General features: G+C 47.5%; 7 protein-coding genes across 7 annotated transcripts; 1 reads left to right on the top strand and 6 right to left on the bottom strand.

The window, feature by feature from the left end:
• Positions 1-415: 415 nt before the first annotated feature.
• FOMMEDRAFT_139881 (uncharacterized protein) lies at positions 416-1,726 on the bottom strand. The gene is made up of 3 exons (XM_007265259.1): positions 1,548-1,726; positions 1,280-1,471; positions 416-1,212 (listed from the first exon to the last, which is right to left on the bottom strand). The coding sequence occupies exons 1-3, from the start codon at positions 1,665-1,667 to the stop codon at positions 628-630; spliced, it is 897 nt and encodes a 298-aa protein (XP_007265321.1). The 5' UTR covers positions 1,668-1,726; the 3' UTR covers positions 416-627.
• A 290-nt stretch (positions 1,727-2,016) lies between these two features.
• Positions 2,017-5,474, bottom strand: FOMMEDRAFT_167049 (uncharacterized protein; the record flags this gene model as incomplete). The annotated part of the gene is made up of 3 exons (XM_007265258.1): positions 2,017-2,993; positions 3,049-4,746; positions 4,808-5,474. 3 exons carry the CDS (start codon positions 5,472-5,474, stop codon positions 2,089-2,091), a joined length of 3,270 nt encoding a protein of 1,089 aa, XP_007265320.1. The 3' UTR covers positions 2,017-2,088.
• Positions 5,475-5,878: 404 nt separating this feature from the next.
• On the bottom strand, positions 5,879-6,759 carry FOMMEDRAFT_83912 (uncharacterized protein; the record flags this gene model as incomplete). The annotated part of the gene is made up of 2 exons (XM_007265257.1): positions 5,879-6,498; positions 6,570-6,759. The coding sequence occupies 2 exons, from the start codon at positions 6,757-6,759 to the stop codon at positions 5,879-5,881; spliced, it is 810 nt and encodes a 269-aa protein (XP_007265319.1).
• Positions 6,760-7,007: 248 nt separating this feature from the next.
• Positions 7,008-9,729, bottom strand: FOMMEDRAFT_139880 (cytochrome P450; the record flags this gene model as incomplete). The annotated part of the gene is made up of 14 exons (XM_007265256.1): positions 7,008-7,123; positions 7,181-7,327; positions 7,382-7,493; positions 7,562-7,724; positions 7,785-7,818; positions 7,874-7,911; positions 7,973-8,083; positions 8,141-8,175; positions 8,232-8,345; positions 8,414-8,642; positions 8,695-8,811; positions 8,863-9,003; positions 9,064-9,217; positions 9,527-9,729. 14 exons carry the CDS (start codon positions 9,727-9,729, stop codon positions 7,078-7,080), a joined length of 1,644 nt encoding a protein of 547 aa, XP_007265318.1. The 3' UTR covers positions 7,008-7,077.
• A 308-nt stretch (positions 9,730-10,037) lies between these two features.
• On the top strand, positions 10,038-11,951 carry FOMMEDRAFT_154819 (uncharacterized protein; the record flags this gene model as incomplete). Its single annotated transcript, XM_007265255.1, has 14 exons — positions 10,038-10,135; positions 10,191-10,272; positions 10,332-10,337; positions 10,395-10,437; positions 10,579-10,714; positions 10,767-10,828; positions 10,881-10,896; positions 10,955-10,992; positions 11,046-11,061; positions 11,124-11,199; positions 11,267-11,382; positions 11,452-11,520; positions 11,580-11,591; positions 11,645-11,951. The coding sequence occupies 14 exons, from the start codon at positions 10,038-10,040 to the stop codon at positions 11,949-11,951; spliced, it is 1,077 nt and encodes a 358-aa protein (XP_007265317.1).
• Positions 11,952-12,070: 119 nt separating this feature from the next.
• FOMMEDRAFT_154818 (uncharacterized protein) lies at positions 12,071-13,602 on the bottom strand (the record flags this gene model as incomplete). Its single annotated transcript, XM_007265254.1, has 3 exons — positions 12,071-13,107; positions 13,165-13,424; positions 13,487-13,602. 3 exons carry the CDS (start codon positions 13,600-13,602, stop codon positions 12,071-12,073), a joined length of 1,413 nt encoding a protein of 470 aa, XP_007265316.1.
• A 124-nt stretch (positions 13,603-13,726) lies between these two features.
• FOMMEDRAFT_120897 (thiolase) lies at positions 13,727-15,317 on the bottom strand. The gene is made up of 5 exons (XM_007265253.1): positions 14,858-15,317; positions 14,622-14,800; positions 14,066-14,566; positions 13,940-14,001; positions 13,727-13,887 (listed from the first exon to the last, which is right to left on the bottom strand). Exons 1-5 carry the CDS (start codon positions 15,289-15,291, stop codon positions 13,822-13,824), a joined length of 1,242 nt encoding a protein of 413 aa, XP_007265315.1. The 5' UTR covers positions 15,292-15,317; the 3' UTR covers positions 13,727-13,821.
• Positions 15,318-16,118: the final 801 nt, after the last annotated feature.

Below are 16,118 nucleotides of genomic sequence, written 5' to 3'. Positions count from 1 at the left end.
TCCAATAAGCTTTTCAAATTTTCTAACACTTGTAGTATACAAAAGTAACAAAACTACACTTGAATTGTCTTATATAATATAATGCTCGCTTAAAACTATGTAACGCTCCTTAAGGGAAAGCAACTACTGCTATGCGTTACGCGTTACTGCTAGCAACCAAACCACCCCTGCGTTACACGTTACGGTTGTACCCATACAGATGGGTACAGTATTACATATACAAGAGTAGAAAGGTACAGATTACCAGTACACACACAAGTTGGACGCACACAGAACGTTTAAAGTAACATGAAATGATTCATTCATTGGATAAGAGTTAGACATTGGTTCATTTCATTCCGCTTGATCAACTGAGTTCATAACAGAGGCGTTAATTCTACATGCGATTCGTTGAAAACCAAAAAGCAAAGTGAAAGGGGACAAAAAATGCAGGTGAGTAGGTGAGCAGGTAAGCAAGTGATATGCAGACAGGTAGGTGGGATGCAAAAAGATATCATGGCGTGAGATGCTCGATGAAAACAAAAATAGCAAACAGAGTGAGAACATTACAAAGGGGGTAAGGAAAGCAGTCCAGCATAGAAATAGAAGGAAAATCAACAAGAATAAGTCATCATCAGATACTGCAGATCATGGATCGCGTTTTTTTCTTGCAAACATATTTTGATGGTACGAAACAGTTGTAGCGGCGTCTCGGGTAGCTGCTGCTGCTCGTTTCCGCATCGCAGCACGCCGTCGTGCGCTTACAGGACGCGAAAATATACCCCGACGTTCTTGTTCGTCCAAACCAAGCGCAACGGCACACCAATGGCCCTGTCTATACGTCCAACCACGTACGGTAATGTGCATCGGCGCCAAGGGGAAGGAAGGAGCCAACATAGGTGGATGAGAAGCGTTTAGTGCGGAATGTGTCGGCACAGTTAAACGAGCGCCGAAGGACGTGTCTTGTACGGGTACGCGACAGGACATATCTGGACGACGTATGGGAGGGGCAGGTGTAATGACTATGCGAGGAATGGGAGGCATACGCTGTGGCGCCGGGGACACCGGTACGTCCCTGACGCCACGGCATCGAGGCTGACTTGGATCTTCAACACACGTTTCTTTTACAGGCTCGGCTCCGCGTACGGGAACGCATGTTGACGAGGAAGCGCTCTCTGACTCGGATGGAGGAAACGGTATCACGTATATGTCCTCGTTTTCATCCTCGTCCTCCTATGCGAGTAATATGTTAGCTGTACTAATCCAAGTAAGTAGGGAAGGAATGCAATGCGGTGCATACCCAGGAGTCAGCTGAGAGCGCGGGATCTGCCTTGTAAAGCGTCGTGACGAGCTTCTCCACGTCGTCGTGTAGCGCGGACCCAACGTATTGCCGGAGAGGGTTGAACACCCTCTTACATGCGCCTGTCATAGTCTCCAACGCGTTTTCTGGTACGAAAAGGGATAACTGGGATAATGCGTCAACCTCAGGCGGCTATACGAAATGCGCAGCACAACAACATATGAGTCACAGTGAATCTTACAGTTCGTAGAAGAAACCTCCCACTTACCAGCAAGCTGTCTCCCGAACATTCAGCTTCCTCGTCGCCATACCCGTGGCTCGGGCTCGGGCCATTCCAGGATAGGTCAACAGCTAGCTGTGAATACGTCCTCGAGAGTCTGGCGAGCATGTCCCCGCCGCAGGCGCGACAATGCCAGTATAGCGACAAGGAGGAATCAGGGTGGGCAGCAGGAAGGGGCAAGAGGAAGAGTTGTCTCCCATGAACTTTAGCACCGTAGTGTACTCGGACGCCGGTTATTCCTCTAAGCGGCGTCCCTGCACGTGAGTCAACCCAAGTCTATTCATTTCTCCATCCAGTCAAGCCAATCAGATCAACTGTACATCATGGTTCTTATGGCACATAGGCTTTAGACCCGAGTCCTCCGCTCACTTGCAATTTCTCCGGAGAAACATTGTTGCCGTAAAGCCTTTCTCATGTCCGCATAATTACATTATTGGATACTAGCACAACGTGTATGAATACAAGGCAAAGAAAGACAAGCCATAAATTAAATTAACTGGTATCAATTGTCCCTCTCTTGTCTATCGACTCATTCCCCAAGCACGTCGAGAAGACGGCTCCGAGCTTCCTTCAGCGCGTCGCTGCGATCAAACGCCGCAGACTCTAAGCATTTTTTCAATGCAAGGCGATCCGACGTGTCCTGCGGAGGTAAACCCTTCGCACTGCTGTCACTCTCAAAATCTTCTTCAGGTCCATCGTCTTGTGTAAGCTCCATCTTCTGGGCAGAGAAAATACGTCGATACAGTACAATAGCTTCCAACAACGTCCGCAGCTCGTCCTGCACGAATGAGATATTCCTCCATGCATCAGATTCTTCGCCTTTGATACTTGCATCAGGGGTTGCGTCAGACTCTGGCAGTTCCGAGTTGCAGACTTTGTCGAAGAACTCCACGAGCGCTCTCGTACAAGGCTCTAATGAACGACCGACAGCAAGAAGACAGTCCCTGTGAAATTCCTCGTTATCGTTTTCGGTCGACAAAGTGCTGTCCTCTCGCTCGTCAGAAATAATCTGCAACAGTACACGCTCCGCCTTGGTACGAATATGTTCCTGCACCGCTTGCCTAGCGAGGGCTGCCATAAGGCTCGCATATTCACGATGCTTACTCTCCTCGCCATTGCACCCTCTCATGTCGTTCACCGAGATGACACGACCTGCTGCGTTTCGGTCCAACCTCGATATCCTCTCCGCCGCCTCGTCGACGGTCATACTTTCGAGAACAAACTTCTCGAAGGGCTTGTAGATGTACGAGAAGGATGAGCTTCGGCCCTGTGCGCGAGCGCGAGCAGTTTCCCATAAATGTAACGCTCTGGAACGCCACAAGGGTAGCATCACGAGTGCAAAAGAGGCGACTTCAGTCGCAGAAGATGAACAACCATGTCTGAATAGGAACAGGCCTAGAAACAATTGCAGGCGATCCGTTAAAGTAGAATCCACTATATAGCCATCAGTTTCCGAGAAAATATCCTAGAAGCATTTAGGTTAACTTACCGTTCATAACCGTAAGCTCTACAATGCGGATATATAGCCTCCTTTCTAGCCTCCAGTATTCATGTTTTTCTGGGAACTTGACCAAGCGCAAGGCCGTCAGTAGCAACCCCATTAACCCTCGCTTTAGACCAAGAGCCTTGCGAAAGTACCGTGCTTCCGTTTCAGGTCGAACTAGTCCACCCTTGCACTCCATTCTGAGCTTCCTCGCGCCTTCACGAAACTTTAGCGCAACATCTTGGTATTCCCTACTTGGAGGTTCTGAACTAGTCTCTGATGGCACTGCTAGCGAAGTTGCAACATCACTCAGCTCACATAATGCGGAATACGAGCGTCTTGAAAGTAGCCGGACAATACGAAGTAGCCGATGACGCATAACAGAAAATACCAGGAACACCGAGAAAGCCAAGTGAACCAATTGCAAGACGTCGCGCCAATTCAAAGTAACGGTAGCCATGAACGATTCGTCGCTCCTTGTGACGTTTCCTTCTAACAGTGGCATGCCCATAACGGTTCCTAGATGCGAATGTGCGAAAGGAGAATTTCTGTGCACGCCGGACGAGGTAGAAGGAAAGGGTAGATGCGAGTTGAAGAAAGAAAGGAAGGCGAAAACAGCAAGGAAATATTGTCCAGACTGAGTCTCTCGTTCCGACGCTGGGATGTCCTGCTTGGCTTCAGGCTTTGACTCTTCCACCTCTCCTGCCTTTCTCGCCGTAGAAACAACAGCCACGGACTGCTTCTGAGCAGTCGATGTCTCCTGTACCGAGCTGCTTGATGAGGGGATTGGAGGTAACGGATTCTTACGCGGTCGGCCTCGCTTCCTCTTTTCTGGGCGTGCGGGAACAGCAACGCTCGGAGCCTGAGCTGAAGCAGCCATCGGTTGCGAAGGAGCTATAGGCACGTACGCTGCGCGCTCTGTTGCCTTTGCTGGGCTACGGGATGAAGCCTCAGTCTTTCCGCCGACCCTCTTTCCCTTGGTCGAAGTAGAAGACGAAGAATTGGTTTTTATTCGCTTCCTACTCTCGCGACCTGACATGCCCGACTCTTCCTCCGCATTATCGGTGTCTCCGTCGTTCTCATCTTCCTTGCCGCTCTTGCTCGCCTGCTTCTCATCCGCTTCCAGTTCGTCCTTCTCCGGACCGCCGAACTTTTCCCGCCACATTGCCTCCCAACGCTGCAGAACTTCCTCTCCATTTGAGAAGCTCCGTACGAGAGTCTTGACTCCTTCCAGTTCACGCGTCAAGCGTAATTCACGGCGTTTAAGTACGCGAACATATTCGATTGTCTTTAAGATGGCTGTCGTCTTGCTACCATTTCGTGCAACCTTTACGCCGTCGATGAACCCGCGTTCGTCAACGACATCGACATCTTCGGGACGCGTGTCCACGCCCGCATCCGCATCTCCACCAATGCGTCGTGTTCCTGGCTTTAAGGAAAGATTGCTGATACGGTTTCCAGGTTTCAGTTCCAGTACTCGCAACGCTGGGACAACGCTACGTAGGTTCTTAAGATTCTCCCTCATGTTAGTTCGGTATCGGCGCTCAACGGCACAATGGGTAAGTTTTGGGCGCGGATTTGCGGAAGTTGACGACGAAGGCGACGCCGCTGCTTGCCCTGCGGAAGACGAAACAGACGGTTGGCGACTTCCAGTGTCGGATTTCGCAGGATGTAGACGTGGAATCGGCAGCTTATTGAAATGTGCTGTAAAATCAATGACACCGATTAGGATAGTCGGGTAGAAGGGGTTAAATTTAATACTCACTTTGCTCAGATGTATCTACCGTAAGACCAACGATCTCCCTTGCTCTCGTAGAGAGTTTCTTTATTTCGGAATTGGTGGCACTATGCACTGCCGTCTGAGGAGAGGTGGCGTGTTGTAGATGTAAATGTCCAGGTCCTGGTTCTGGTGACGTCATCATGTATTCCATTCCAGGCGAAGGTGTCAAGAGGGAGGCGGAGGATGAAGATGAGCCATCCATATTCGTCGGATGCATCATGTTCTGCACACAGTCCTTCGCTTCAGATGAGGACAGAGGCATTGGATCCGCAGGCGCTACAGAACTAGGTGGTATTTGTCTGACCGCGCAGAGCGCGTCGTAGGAGAAGAGTGACGGATCAAGACTAAGTAGCTCGTTCATGAAAGATATTGCGTTTATATCGACTTCGTTGAAAGAAATTGCAGCACTGGTATCTGGCTGTGAAGGCAAGGATGCAGACATGTGCACATCGTTGCCTACGCCATCAACAGGCCAGTCCCATTCATTAGTAGACAAAGGTTGAGCCAATGGAACTGATGCCGGCTGAGTCTGATTGTGTGAGGTGTTTGAGAGGGTGGAGAGCAAGTCATTGAAGTCGCCCGAGAAGATATTGAATGCGTCTGTCTGATCGAGCATATGCTCGTCTCCCGACGCGCTTGAAGCGTTGTTCATAGTTCTTGTCGTTGTGACATTAACAGGCTACACGGTGGATGTTAACAACAAACGCGTCCTTTCGGCACCGCGTTGAGTCATAATGTGAGATCGGCGCATGTCAGTAATTGCTTATGATTATATTACGTACGCTGCTTCAAAACAATGACAAACAAATCTCAAAGAATGTAGAATAACAGTGTTACACAAACAGAACTTGAAGGTGTGAAATTATTAGCTGCCAGTACCAGCCAAAATGAACGTCGGTGCGCAGGTCTCAAGCCTTCTCCGTCCAATTATCGCCACCCGTAGCAATCATGAACAGAATCCAGCCAAATGCCTTTGCTTTCCTTGGACATTTCCAGAATCCTGGTATCCCTTTACCATGTTCCAATCCAGAAACCTCCGCACCTGCCTTCCCGCACTCACTCTGCGACGGTCAGGCCAGCCATCGCCTTGGACACGTCCTTCAACATTCCCTGGTCGCTTCCACCAGAGTTGCTGCCGCTGAGTGTCCTTGGACCCAGACCGGGATGCCGTACTCCAAGTGCCGCGCCCAGCATTCGTTTTCCAGGGTCCCCAATGCGAGGTGGCGCCGCGCCCGGGTTCTGCTCACCTGCAGCGAGTATAGCGGGATCATTCATGATTGCATCCTCGGCAAAAGGAGAGGAAGAGGATATCATCGAGCTCAAAGTCGGATGTGATGGCACAGAGGGCAGAGTCGGCGAGGGTTCGCGCCCGCTCAGCACTCCGTTGCCATTCGTGTTGATAGATACGTTCGGGTGCTCCGGAATAGTGCCATTTGCCAGTTTCATGGGTCCACCGTTCCTAACACTAGTGCTCGCCATACGTCCGTGGCCGTTCGATACAGATACCGAACCGCGTGAGTTGTGGCTCCGCGAGGCGTTGCTCGCGTGCCGAGCATTCACATTCTGGATGATAACTTGAGCGTCGGGACCGTCATAGGGCCTAATGGACGCCACAGAGGAGCCCTCAAAGATGGCGGACGGTGGCATGCAAAGTGCACGAAGATAGGCGCGCTTGGCTACAACACGACACAGGATAGTCCAACCAACTCAGCCAAACATACATAGAGGTGTAAGAAAGAGAACATACCGACTCCAGCATCATTAAAAACAATCATGAGGCTGGTATCGTCAATCCACTTGATCCTGAATCCACCCGATGCACTCTCCCAGTCCGAAAACGCTGCCTGGATGTCCTTCGTCTTCAGCTCCTTTGAGAAGCCTGTCAGACTGAGAATGCGCGTCACAGATGCAGAAAGAGGGGCAAGCTGGGAGGCCATTGTTACGATAGAATAAGTCGAAAAGTAAGCTTAAGGTGTGAGATGGTGAAGCGAGGGGACTTTGGGGGGCTCAGAGATCGAGTTTTGCTGGACAATGAGAAGTAAAGTATCGTAGTCGTTATCGGGAAAAAGGGTCGACCTTAGTTAAAAAGTCGATATGCTGAAAGCGAGTGGGCGGCGGGCAATGGTTGTACAGGAGCAAGCGCAGTGCTATGGGGGGATGAACGAAACTGAGAGAGATGCTTGTCCTTGTCTAAATTTGCGTTTTAAACGTAGTTATGTAAGCAGATCGAATCAGTCAACATGTCTACACTCCGTCTACGATTCTTTACGTCTAATAAATACTAATGGAACGTGTACCGGTCTATGCCGCACAGCCCTTGTTATCAGCGCTTGATCTCTCAGAAAAACATCGACTCACGTCAGTGTTAAGCCAGCCTTACATCTCAAAATGCGCTCTTTCTTCATCTCAAAGCTTTCCCCAGTAAATCGCGGATCCTCTTTGATCGCGATCCTGTACCTCGACACAAGTATAGAGAGTGTGGCAATACCCTCGGTTTCAAAGAATCTTTCACAACCATCATCAGCGCCCGCAACTCTGCCAACGGCAAACCGGACCTACCGACGACCGATGCAGGCTCGAGGACCCCCGGAGAACGGCAAGAATGCCTCCTTTGGCCAGTCGCCTAGAAAACGTGAAGGTCTAAATTCGTGAGGATCGTCCCAATAGCGGGCTATTCCAGCATGGGCACAAAGGTTAATTTGCCGGACCCTTTCACCAAAACCTATCATTCAAACGCACGATTGTAATGCAACCCCGGAACATGAATGTGCACTCGTGCATTCTTCGGTACTCGAACGGTCTTCTGCTTTCTAATTTCAGAACCGTGCTGTTCGCCGTTAGCAATAGCGGAGCTAAAAGACAGTGTTGTTTCCTCCAAGGGCACCTTCGGGATGATATTAACCTTCGTCGAGTACAGCAGTGAGACCTTCTTTCAATGATTTGCCGAGGCAAAGGCACACACCGGAGGAAATAGTCGGAGAGTTTCATAGAATACGCTGAGGAACGAGTCAAATGACTGAAATTGCATCGGTGAACTCATGGAATCCTCACGCCATCGATCTTGTCAGTAAATGCATGTCCTCGTAGACCTCCGATATGCATCGTCATTGACACATAGTCTAAATGCAAAAGGCAATGACATCTACTTACCGGTTCTTGACCTTCCGGAATGATCGTCCTGATTTGTTGATATAGTTGTTCCTGCTCATTTTGGTAGAGAGCAAGTAGAGCAAACGTGAATGCAAGCGTGTGGGCTGTAGTCTTTTATTTTGGGATCTTCAGTTCGCCGTTGAAACGCCAAGACACAGAATGGCGGACCTCATGACCAGCAAGAAGGAATATGAATGTATCTCCTGTGTACAGCTGCTAGTCAGTGATCGAGCAGAGGCTTTCATGATAGACAAGTTACCCATCAGCTCTTCGGCAGACAAACTTTTACTCTCTTCCTCGGCCTCACTCGCACGGATGAGGTTGCTGAAAAGGTCCGAGTGAGATGCGTCATCGAGGGGCGTGCGCTTTCTGTCTTCAATTATTTCTTCCATGTAAAGCTACGTATCAGGTGAACATTGGTCAGTGAAATGCCTATCAAACAGCTTTTAGAAATTACCACCTGAAGATCATTAAACGCTGTATGGATATTATGGTAACGCTGAGTCAAGCCTGATGCCCATCTGGGGATGATGATTTTGAGAAACAGATCCTTGCAGACTACACTCAGTGCAGTCCTGAACGACATCTTATGCCCCTCGGGTACGGCTAAGTCTTCGTTCCACGCCACCCTCTTACCGAAGCCAGCAGAACCAATGACCATGAGGGCAATCTAGATAGAAGATATCAGTAATAAGTACTTTAAAACTACTTGATTTTCCTACGGGAAGAGTAAAGTTTACAACTTGTTCGATTTCGATACTATCCTTGTCGGCTCCCCACGATATAATCATTTCTTTGACAATGCGGGAAGTCTCATCCCAAACAAGTTTGTTATTTTTCTAAGTATATTGTATTAATCAGCAATTCGCATATCTGATCAACGAACTGACTTCTGAAAATGCTGGCTGTGCAATCTTTCTATGCCTCTTCCAATCCTCTCCTTCAGAAGCAACAATATTGCCTCCGAAAAAGGAGAGTAGCTTATACATGCCAACAGGCTTTGCAAACCGATCTCTTGACAAAGTGAGTTCCTTGAGCCATAGCGCATGAATATCATTCGCTAGAAAGGATCATCCAATAGTTGTACACACTTTAACGGCGTCCGGGTCTGCTACCCAAATAGACGCCCTTGGTCTGGGCCAGAACGTAATATTCGAAATGACGTCCCAGCCATGCTGTTCGTACACCGAATGTTTCGCGTGAAAATTTGAGTTTCGAGGAGGGGTTAAAACACGAGGATGTGCTCTGAAACTCAGAAAGCCTAGAGAGTAAGCAAAATAACGCTGCCCAGGCAAATCGCTGTTTGACAGTAAAGATTCAAGGTGCAGATTGATGTTGTTGAGACTGCTCACTTATATTGTGATAGAAGTCGCTTATAAGCTAACCATTGCTGAGCAGCCCAGACAGATATGAGTGCAAAGACGAGAGAATATATTGACCAGGTCGAGGGCCAATCCATTTGTGAGTAATCGACGGACTCAGAGCATTCCTCAAAGAGGCGTCTGTAAGTTCAAGAAATGGAAAAGGTTATTGAGATCTGCGGTGGTTGCGAACCTGAGAAATGTTTTAGATGAAGGGAAGAATGGAAGAGCCGTTTCTGTGCTTACAACGTTCTGATGGAAGCGTAAGCTTGCGCTAAATTTAGCTTTGCCGTTTATGAAGACACAAGCGACTGCTGTTCTTCGGAACCGCCGATGCCAACGGCTTTTCTTTCGAGATTCGGGATTTTGCTCAGCGTCTGCCTCATCCACTTGCATTTTTTTAATGGTGGAACAAGAATCGCAGTGGGGCTGGAAAGCTATCTGCGATGTAGCTCATCGTGGAACTGGAATGCCTCCGATCTACACTAGTAACTGCCACCATTAACAGATCAAACACTGTTCATCACAAATTTACGGAAGAGATCCTCTTGCGATGATGCTCCAGTGCTTCTTACGGATAGGATCGATACACTTTTCCCGTGGGCGCTGCGTGTTTTGCCCGGTTAAATCCCATAAACGAGCTGAGGGTACCAGCCGCATTCTCGTCGTGTCCCCCTTCCAGCCAAGACCATACGAGCGCTGCAATGTCCGTTTCTCAGGCAGAGCTGGACGGGGTAAAGCTGATTATAGAAGACAGCACGACCAATGGATATGCCCAGCTATCCTCCTTGGCAATCGTCTTGTCTGCATCCTTGACTACTGCAAAGACAAGGAAGTTAAACTAACAAACCCCCTAGATTCGACTATTTGTTGACATTTGATGATGAAGTGGCCCTTGTCTGGAAACAGTCCTCTTGGGGAGTAGGCTCTATTCTTTTCGTGAGTTGCCAAGGCTCCCCAGTCCTTCATCTGCTGACTCACTGCGTATTTCTCCTTAGTTTGCTGTAAGCCAAGGTCTTTGAAGAGAATACACGAGAATCACTACTTACGCCTTCCGTCAGAATCGTTACACTGGGCTATTCTCTTTGGCTTTCAACTCAGCTAGTAAGTTATCCTTACAATGACTTATTTGGAATTGTGATTTATTATATTTCAGTTTATTTGAACAATACTTTATCAGACACAGTATGCCACTGCTCGTTGTATTTTCCGTGCACGAAATGATAAACATTGTTCTATTTCTAGTTGTTTGTGGATGTCGTGTTGCGATCGTCAGCAAAGAAATTGACCATGATCTTAACAGTTGCTTTCACTGGGTCCGCTATCAAATTGGAAGTAGTATAATGGCATTCTGGCTGGTCGATATGATCCTTGCACTACGGTACGTACCAGTCTCTTGCATCTGTGGCATATTCCTGAATTCTGCCCCATAGAGTGTGGGCTTTGTGGGGACGTTCACAATATGTTACTATATTTATCTGTTCCATGTTCACAGGTAACCCATACTTATTTCCCTGCTTGTACTATGTTAATCTTCTGTCTAATAGTATCAATAGCTTTCGTGTAAGTTGAACGGGTTCATAATTGGAATCTGAAGCATTCCTTACATCTGGGTAAATAGTGCAATTGTTGCAGGCTTGATGTTCCAGCATATCACGGGTAAGTATTGCAATTCGCTCACTGGGAGATACCTCTGACCCTAGCATGTCTAGTTATGCATAGACCGGGGTAAGGCTCATTAACATTTGCAACGAGGACCTCGTACTCAGATTATTCACCCATACCTGCAGATCCTTTGCTTTTGGATGCTATCCCGTAGGTTTTCCAGTTTGGACATTCCTCCTTGCCATCCCAGAAGTCCTGAACGTACGTCGCAAGTTTGCTATTCCATTCCCTTGAGCTTATTCATCCTTCTGGGTGTATCGCTCTTCAGAGTGGTGTCCTCCTCGGTATGACACTCTATCGTACGATCCGTACAGTGCGTATGGGGAGGAGGAATGCGCCACTGTTTATGCTTTTTATCAAGGATGGCGTATTGTATTACGTTTGGTATGCTGTTGTTCCGTCTGTTATCGAGACTTCGAAACAATACTGATACGGTTTGAATCTGTCCCATAGTATATTGATCATTCTATTAATGAACGCATTTGCTTTCTCAAGTTTCACAATTACTGCCGCAGCCTCTGGGTTAGTTCGTTTCACTCTTAACGGGATGCAATGGCTGACTGACACCCTCTTCATTTTAGACTTGCTATAGCGTAAGACACAGTCACTTGAAGCATTCCGAGATCCAAGATTAACATATCTTCAGGATACCAAACGTCTTCGGTTCCCGCATTCTTCTCAACCTGAGACGCCAGCTTCTCAAACAAACGACAAACCCAAGCGTACCTTCAATGCAGACAATGCAATTTGGTGTAGATGGGGCTGCCGCTGAGAGGACAACACGCAGTGTCACCGTCACTGGACACACCTTCGATAATGGCGAGATAGAAATGCAATTTACTTCCGTCGATTCATCGTATGGAACACAGTCAACGCCGGTGTACGGCGAAACTGATAAGACTGAGAGGTCGAAACCAGTAGATCTAGTCGTTGATATTGAGGAAGGACGATGATACGATCTTTCGTAGTATTTTACTCTTATTTCTCTTTTCGAGCATCTTTTTTCCTGGTCTGTAATATTCCGATTAAATTATTGTACATATTTCGCCCTTTGCCAATAGATAGGAAACAATCATGCTTGCTGTTCTAGAGGAACGGCTTCCTGATCGAGTTGTTCATAGCCGTCCTTTTTCCTTCCTTCGAATAACGAAGATAGCCAGCTTCTTCTCGATGGCGCACGCTCCGTCTCACCATTTCGCAGTATCCGATACTTCCTCCCTCTCCAGTCGACTTCGTTCCCAGCCATGCCAAGAACCCAAATCGGGGCCGCCAAGAGCTCGCGCACAGCCCAAGCGAGGAGGAAACCCCAGCGTTTCTCGACAGGAAGGTAATGTCCCGCAAGGCTGTCATACACATCAAGGTCCAATGCGATCCACGCGCAATAATGCAATAAGAGAACAACCACACGTGGGACTTTCCAAAGATGATGTGCAGCCCATGTAGCGAGTAAACTGAGGACGATACATTCTGTGAAGGGTTCGACGAGCGTTGCGGCTGTTACCATGCGTTTGCGTACACGGATCCAACGAACACGTCGCGAGATGTATGATTGTAGTGGCATGCGACCGACGGAGTTGCGGGCTACGTCGCAGCCTAGCGCGTGACGTAGACCGAGTTCGTGCCAGAGTGCGGAGCCGATCATGTTGTCCTCTGCAAGAAAACGTCCGAACGCTGCTAACCCTTTGGCTTTCCCATCGTCCTGAGGAGTTGATTCTGCAGTTGTCTCTGGAGAAGGCTGAGGCTTAAGTTCCGCAGTAAGACGCTCAACATCTGAACGTCTGTACATGCACGACTTCCCAATCACACACGAATCAACAGCGACGCGATTAATCGCAAGGTACATCTTCGCGTGATTAGTGTTAAGGAAAGCCTCCTCTACGCGAGAGCCGAGCAAGTGTTCAGATGCAAATGCGAATGGTACGTGATGCACGAGGCCGATACGTCGTTTACCAGATTTCGGAGGTTGCACGAGTGCATCGACTGAACGCGCAAGTGTTCCTGGTGCGACTTGGATATTTGAGTCGAGCACCCATAGGATGTCGTGCTTTGCTTCTTTGTAGGGTCGCATGAGGTTGTTCACCTTCGGATTCACACCGACGACCTCCTCACCTTTATTCATTCAACATTAGTCCTTATTTCATGTCATAATTAAGATATTATACGTACCAATGATAACGCGAGCATCAACATCAGGATACTTCTCAAGCAAACTACGCACAACGCTAAGTGCTTGATCATCTGCGTCTGCAACGCTCAGCAGGACTTCAAACCGCGAGCGCGGGTATTCTTGCGTGAACGTGCTCTCAAGGTTTTCGAATAAGTTCGTCTCAAGACCTTTTAATGGCCTTAAAATTGACACGCCTGGCACGTTCGCGGCGGGTGCAGAAGATAACGGTGAGCGAGGACGAAGACGGAAATGCTTCCGCCTTTGTGCAATGCATCGAAGTCAGATTCAAACATGGCGGCCGTTGCGTGAGGAGAGTCTTACCCTGTTATACAGCCAATAATACTCAATACCCATAGAAATAAGTACCAGATCACAGCTATAACGGCTAGGAAACCAAGAAAAGAGATTCTGGCAGGTGCGGATTCTATGTCGTCCATGGCTGAGAGCGCGTAAGTCGTAAGTTGATGGATGCTGTCTAATCCGCGTCCTTCCGACGCGTCCAGGTTTACGAAACGCGAATCACGCGTTCGAGACACTTATCAATTTATGATATCCAAGCTCAATGCTTGATCATATATTTCAATTTTCATATCCTCTGCGCATAGGTGCTTAATATACAATTTTTGTAGCTCATATACCCCATAACAGACCAAGAATCAATCCCGGACAAAGACAGCTGCTGCTCCCATCCCAGTCCCGATGCACATGGACGTTACCAAAATCTAAAACAATAGTTAGACGCGATGGGGGTATAAAAAAAACCAAGACGCGAACCTTTCCGTTACGACGCGCGAGTGCGTTTAGACCTGTTGCAACCTGCCGAGCACCTGTACAGCGTAAACACGCGATAGAAAGGTAAGCTTTGGAACATTAACAACTGCAAAGTAGAAAAGTACGCATCTAATGGATGACCCAGAGCAATTGCACCACCATTCACATTAACCTTCTCAATGTCCAGGTTGAGCTTTCGCACGCAATAGACGTACATCGACGCAAACGCTTCATTTATCTCAAATAGGTCGACGTCATCAATAGTGATACCAGCTTTCTTCAGAGCCTCTGGAATTGCGAACGTCGGACCAATGCCCATAATACGAGGAGCGAGACCAGCAACTGCTGTGGTCACATGCTTTGCAATTATCTTCAGACCAAGCTGCTCTGCCTTTCGTCGGGTCATTAGAAGAACCGCAGCCGCGCCATCGGTAATTTGGCTGGCATTTCCACCGGTTGTCTTTCCATCACCCCATTGAGGGAAGGCACTGCGCAGTTTCAGAAGTGTTTCCTTCGTAGTACCGTAGCGGATCCCGTCATCGTGGTCAACGGTTATTTGTTCCGTTTTACCAGTGTCGGGGTCGTGCTTTGGAACAGTGAGAGGAACAATCTCACTCGCAAAGATACCAGCTGTAATTTGGTATGAGTCAAGAATGAAGGTCTCGATTTTTTGAATGTAACGCACCCTTCTGGGCTGATTCTGCTCGCTGGAAGGAGAGTGCTGCCAGAGCATCCATGTCCTCCCGAGAGATGTTAAAGTCTTTCGCAACGTTCTCAGACGTCCAGCCCATAGGTCCAACACAATCCTTTGCAACTGGATGTGTCATAATTTCCTCACTCAAAGGTGGTGAGCCCTGGTCTGGGCTATAAACGTCTTAATATTAGCAAGCTTCAGTATTCTCCCAATTTTTTCGTACCCACTTGGCAGACATGCTTTCCGAGCCAATAGCAAGTCCAATTTCAATTTGGCCAGCACGTATCTGGTTTGATATCGTCGTGACGGCCATAAGGCCACTGGAGCAGAAACGATTGATGACCTGTACTGGGGTCGTCTCGGGGATACCAGCTGCAAGTGCAGCTGCCCGTGCCTCGAAAGTCGGACGAGGTGTGAGTACGTTCCCCACACAAATATCTTCAATCAACTTCGGGTCGATACCTGCTCGAGCAATGGCAGCTTTGTAGAGTGCAGTGAGGAGTTCGTCCGAGCGCGTGTCCTTGAACCCGCCCTTGCGTGCCTTGCACATTGGCGAACGGACAGCGAGGGTAATAACCACATCGTCTGGACTCTTGCGTTCCAGAGAAGCTCGGCCTGAGTTACCAGTGAAATGTGAAGCGAAGGACTTTACTCTCTCCATTTTGCTCAGCAGTAGCTAGCGTTGAGATTGTGGGAGGGAGAAGTAGAAATGTCGGATCTTAACGCATTTTAAATACAATGATACTGTCGCGGCGCCCCATGTGGGCCATTTAAGGCCATTTCTCATATTATTGACTACTACAACTGTTTTACAACATAAAAAATATATAATTATATATTACAACATCTTATCTAAAAAACGTTCGTTTTATTTTTGTAAAAAATTGAAAAATAAATATTTCATTGATTTTATAAAATGACAATCCAAAAGTTGTGCTTCGACGCGTCAGACCCACATGTGGGCCACCCGTGGGAAAGAAATTTGCCCACTGTATCTAAGTGCATATTCTCAGTACACAAACTCAGCTTCATTTCAATCTAGACTTAATTGGATAGGAAACAAAGGTAATTCTACTCTATTAGTTATATAAAGTTTATTTACTAATAAAATTTGTGTTTTTATCTACAGGAACAGGCTTATTATAGTAACTTAGGATTATTTACTTATATTCTACTATTTCCCCCCTACTCTCTCCACTCTCACACTATCTCTATGTTTCTAGTATGCTAGTACTCATATACGGTATATTTCTTCCTTTCCTGAGATTTGAGTTGTTGAGTTTGTTTAATAATCTCTCTCTTTATTTAGTTATAAATATTCTACTATTTTACATTAATACTAATCAAGCTCTTTCTCCTTTACTTCAAGCTCACATTCCTTCTCTTTCTATTATCATAACTATACTACTTTTCAATACTTTATTATATCTATCATGAGGGATGGACACATGTTTTTTTTGATAATAACAGTAGTTTTACTACTAATAC

This window comes from Fomitiporia mediterranea, assembly GCF_000271605.1.
Source record: "Fomitiporia mediterranea MF3/22 unplaced genomic scaffold FOMMEscaffold_5, whole genome shotgun sequence".
NCBI lineage: Eukaryota > Fungi > Basidiomycota > Agaricomycetes > Hymenochaetales > Hymenochaetaceae > Fomitiporia > Fomitiporia mediterranea.
Note: the sequence above shows the minus strand (reverse complement) of the source record. Positions and strands in the feature narration are given on the sequence as shown.

Excerpts from the sequence above, each read along its gene's own strand:
- FOMMEDRAFT_139881 (XM_007265259.1), bottom strand. The coding sequence starts at position 1,667 with ATGCTCGCCAGACTCTCGAGGACGTATTCACAGCTAGCTGTTGACCTA. Across the intron at positions 1,472-1,547 it reads GTTCGGGAGACAGCTTGCTG|CCGCCTGAGGTTGACGCATT; the intron begins GTAAGTGGGAGG and ends CATTTCGTATAG. Across the intron at positions 1,213-1,279 it reads CGCTCTCAGCTGACTCCTGG|GAGGACGAGGATGAAAACGA; the intron begins GTATGCACCGCA and ends TTACTCGCATAG.
- FOMMEDRAFT_120897 (XM_007265253.1), bottom strand. The coding sequence starts at position 15,291 with ATGGAGAGAGTAAAGTCCTTCGCTTCACATTTCACTGGTAACTCAGGC. Across the intron at positions 14,567-14,621 it reads AGCAGAATCAGCCCAGAAGG|CTGGTATCTTTGCGAGTGAG; the intron begins GTGCGTTACATT and ends ACCAAATTACAG. Across the intron at positions 14,002-14,065 it reads TGCTCTGGGTCATCCATTAG|GCTGTACAGGTGCTCGGCAG; the intron begins ATGCGTACTTTT and ends TCGCGTGTTTAC.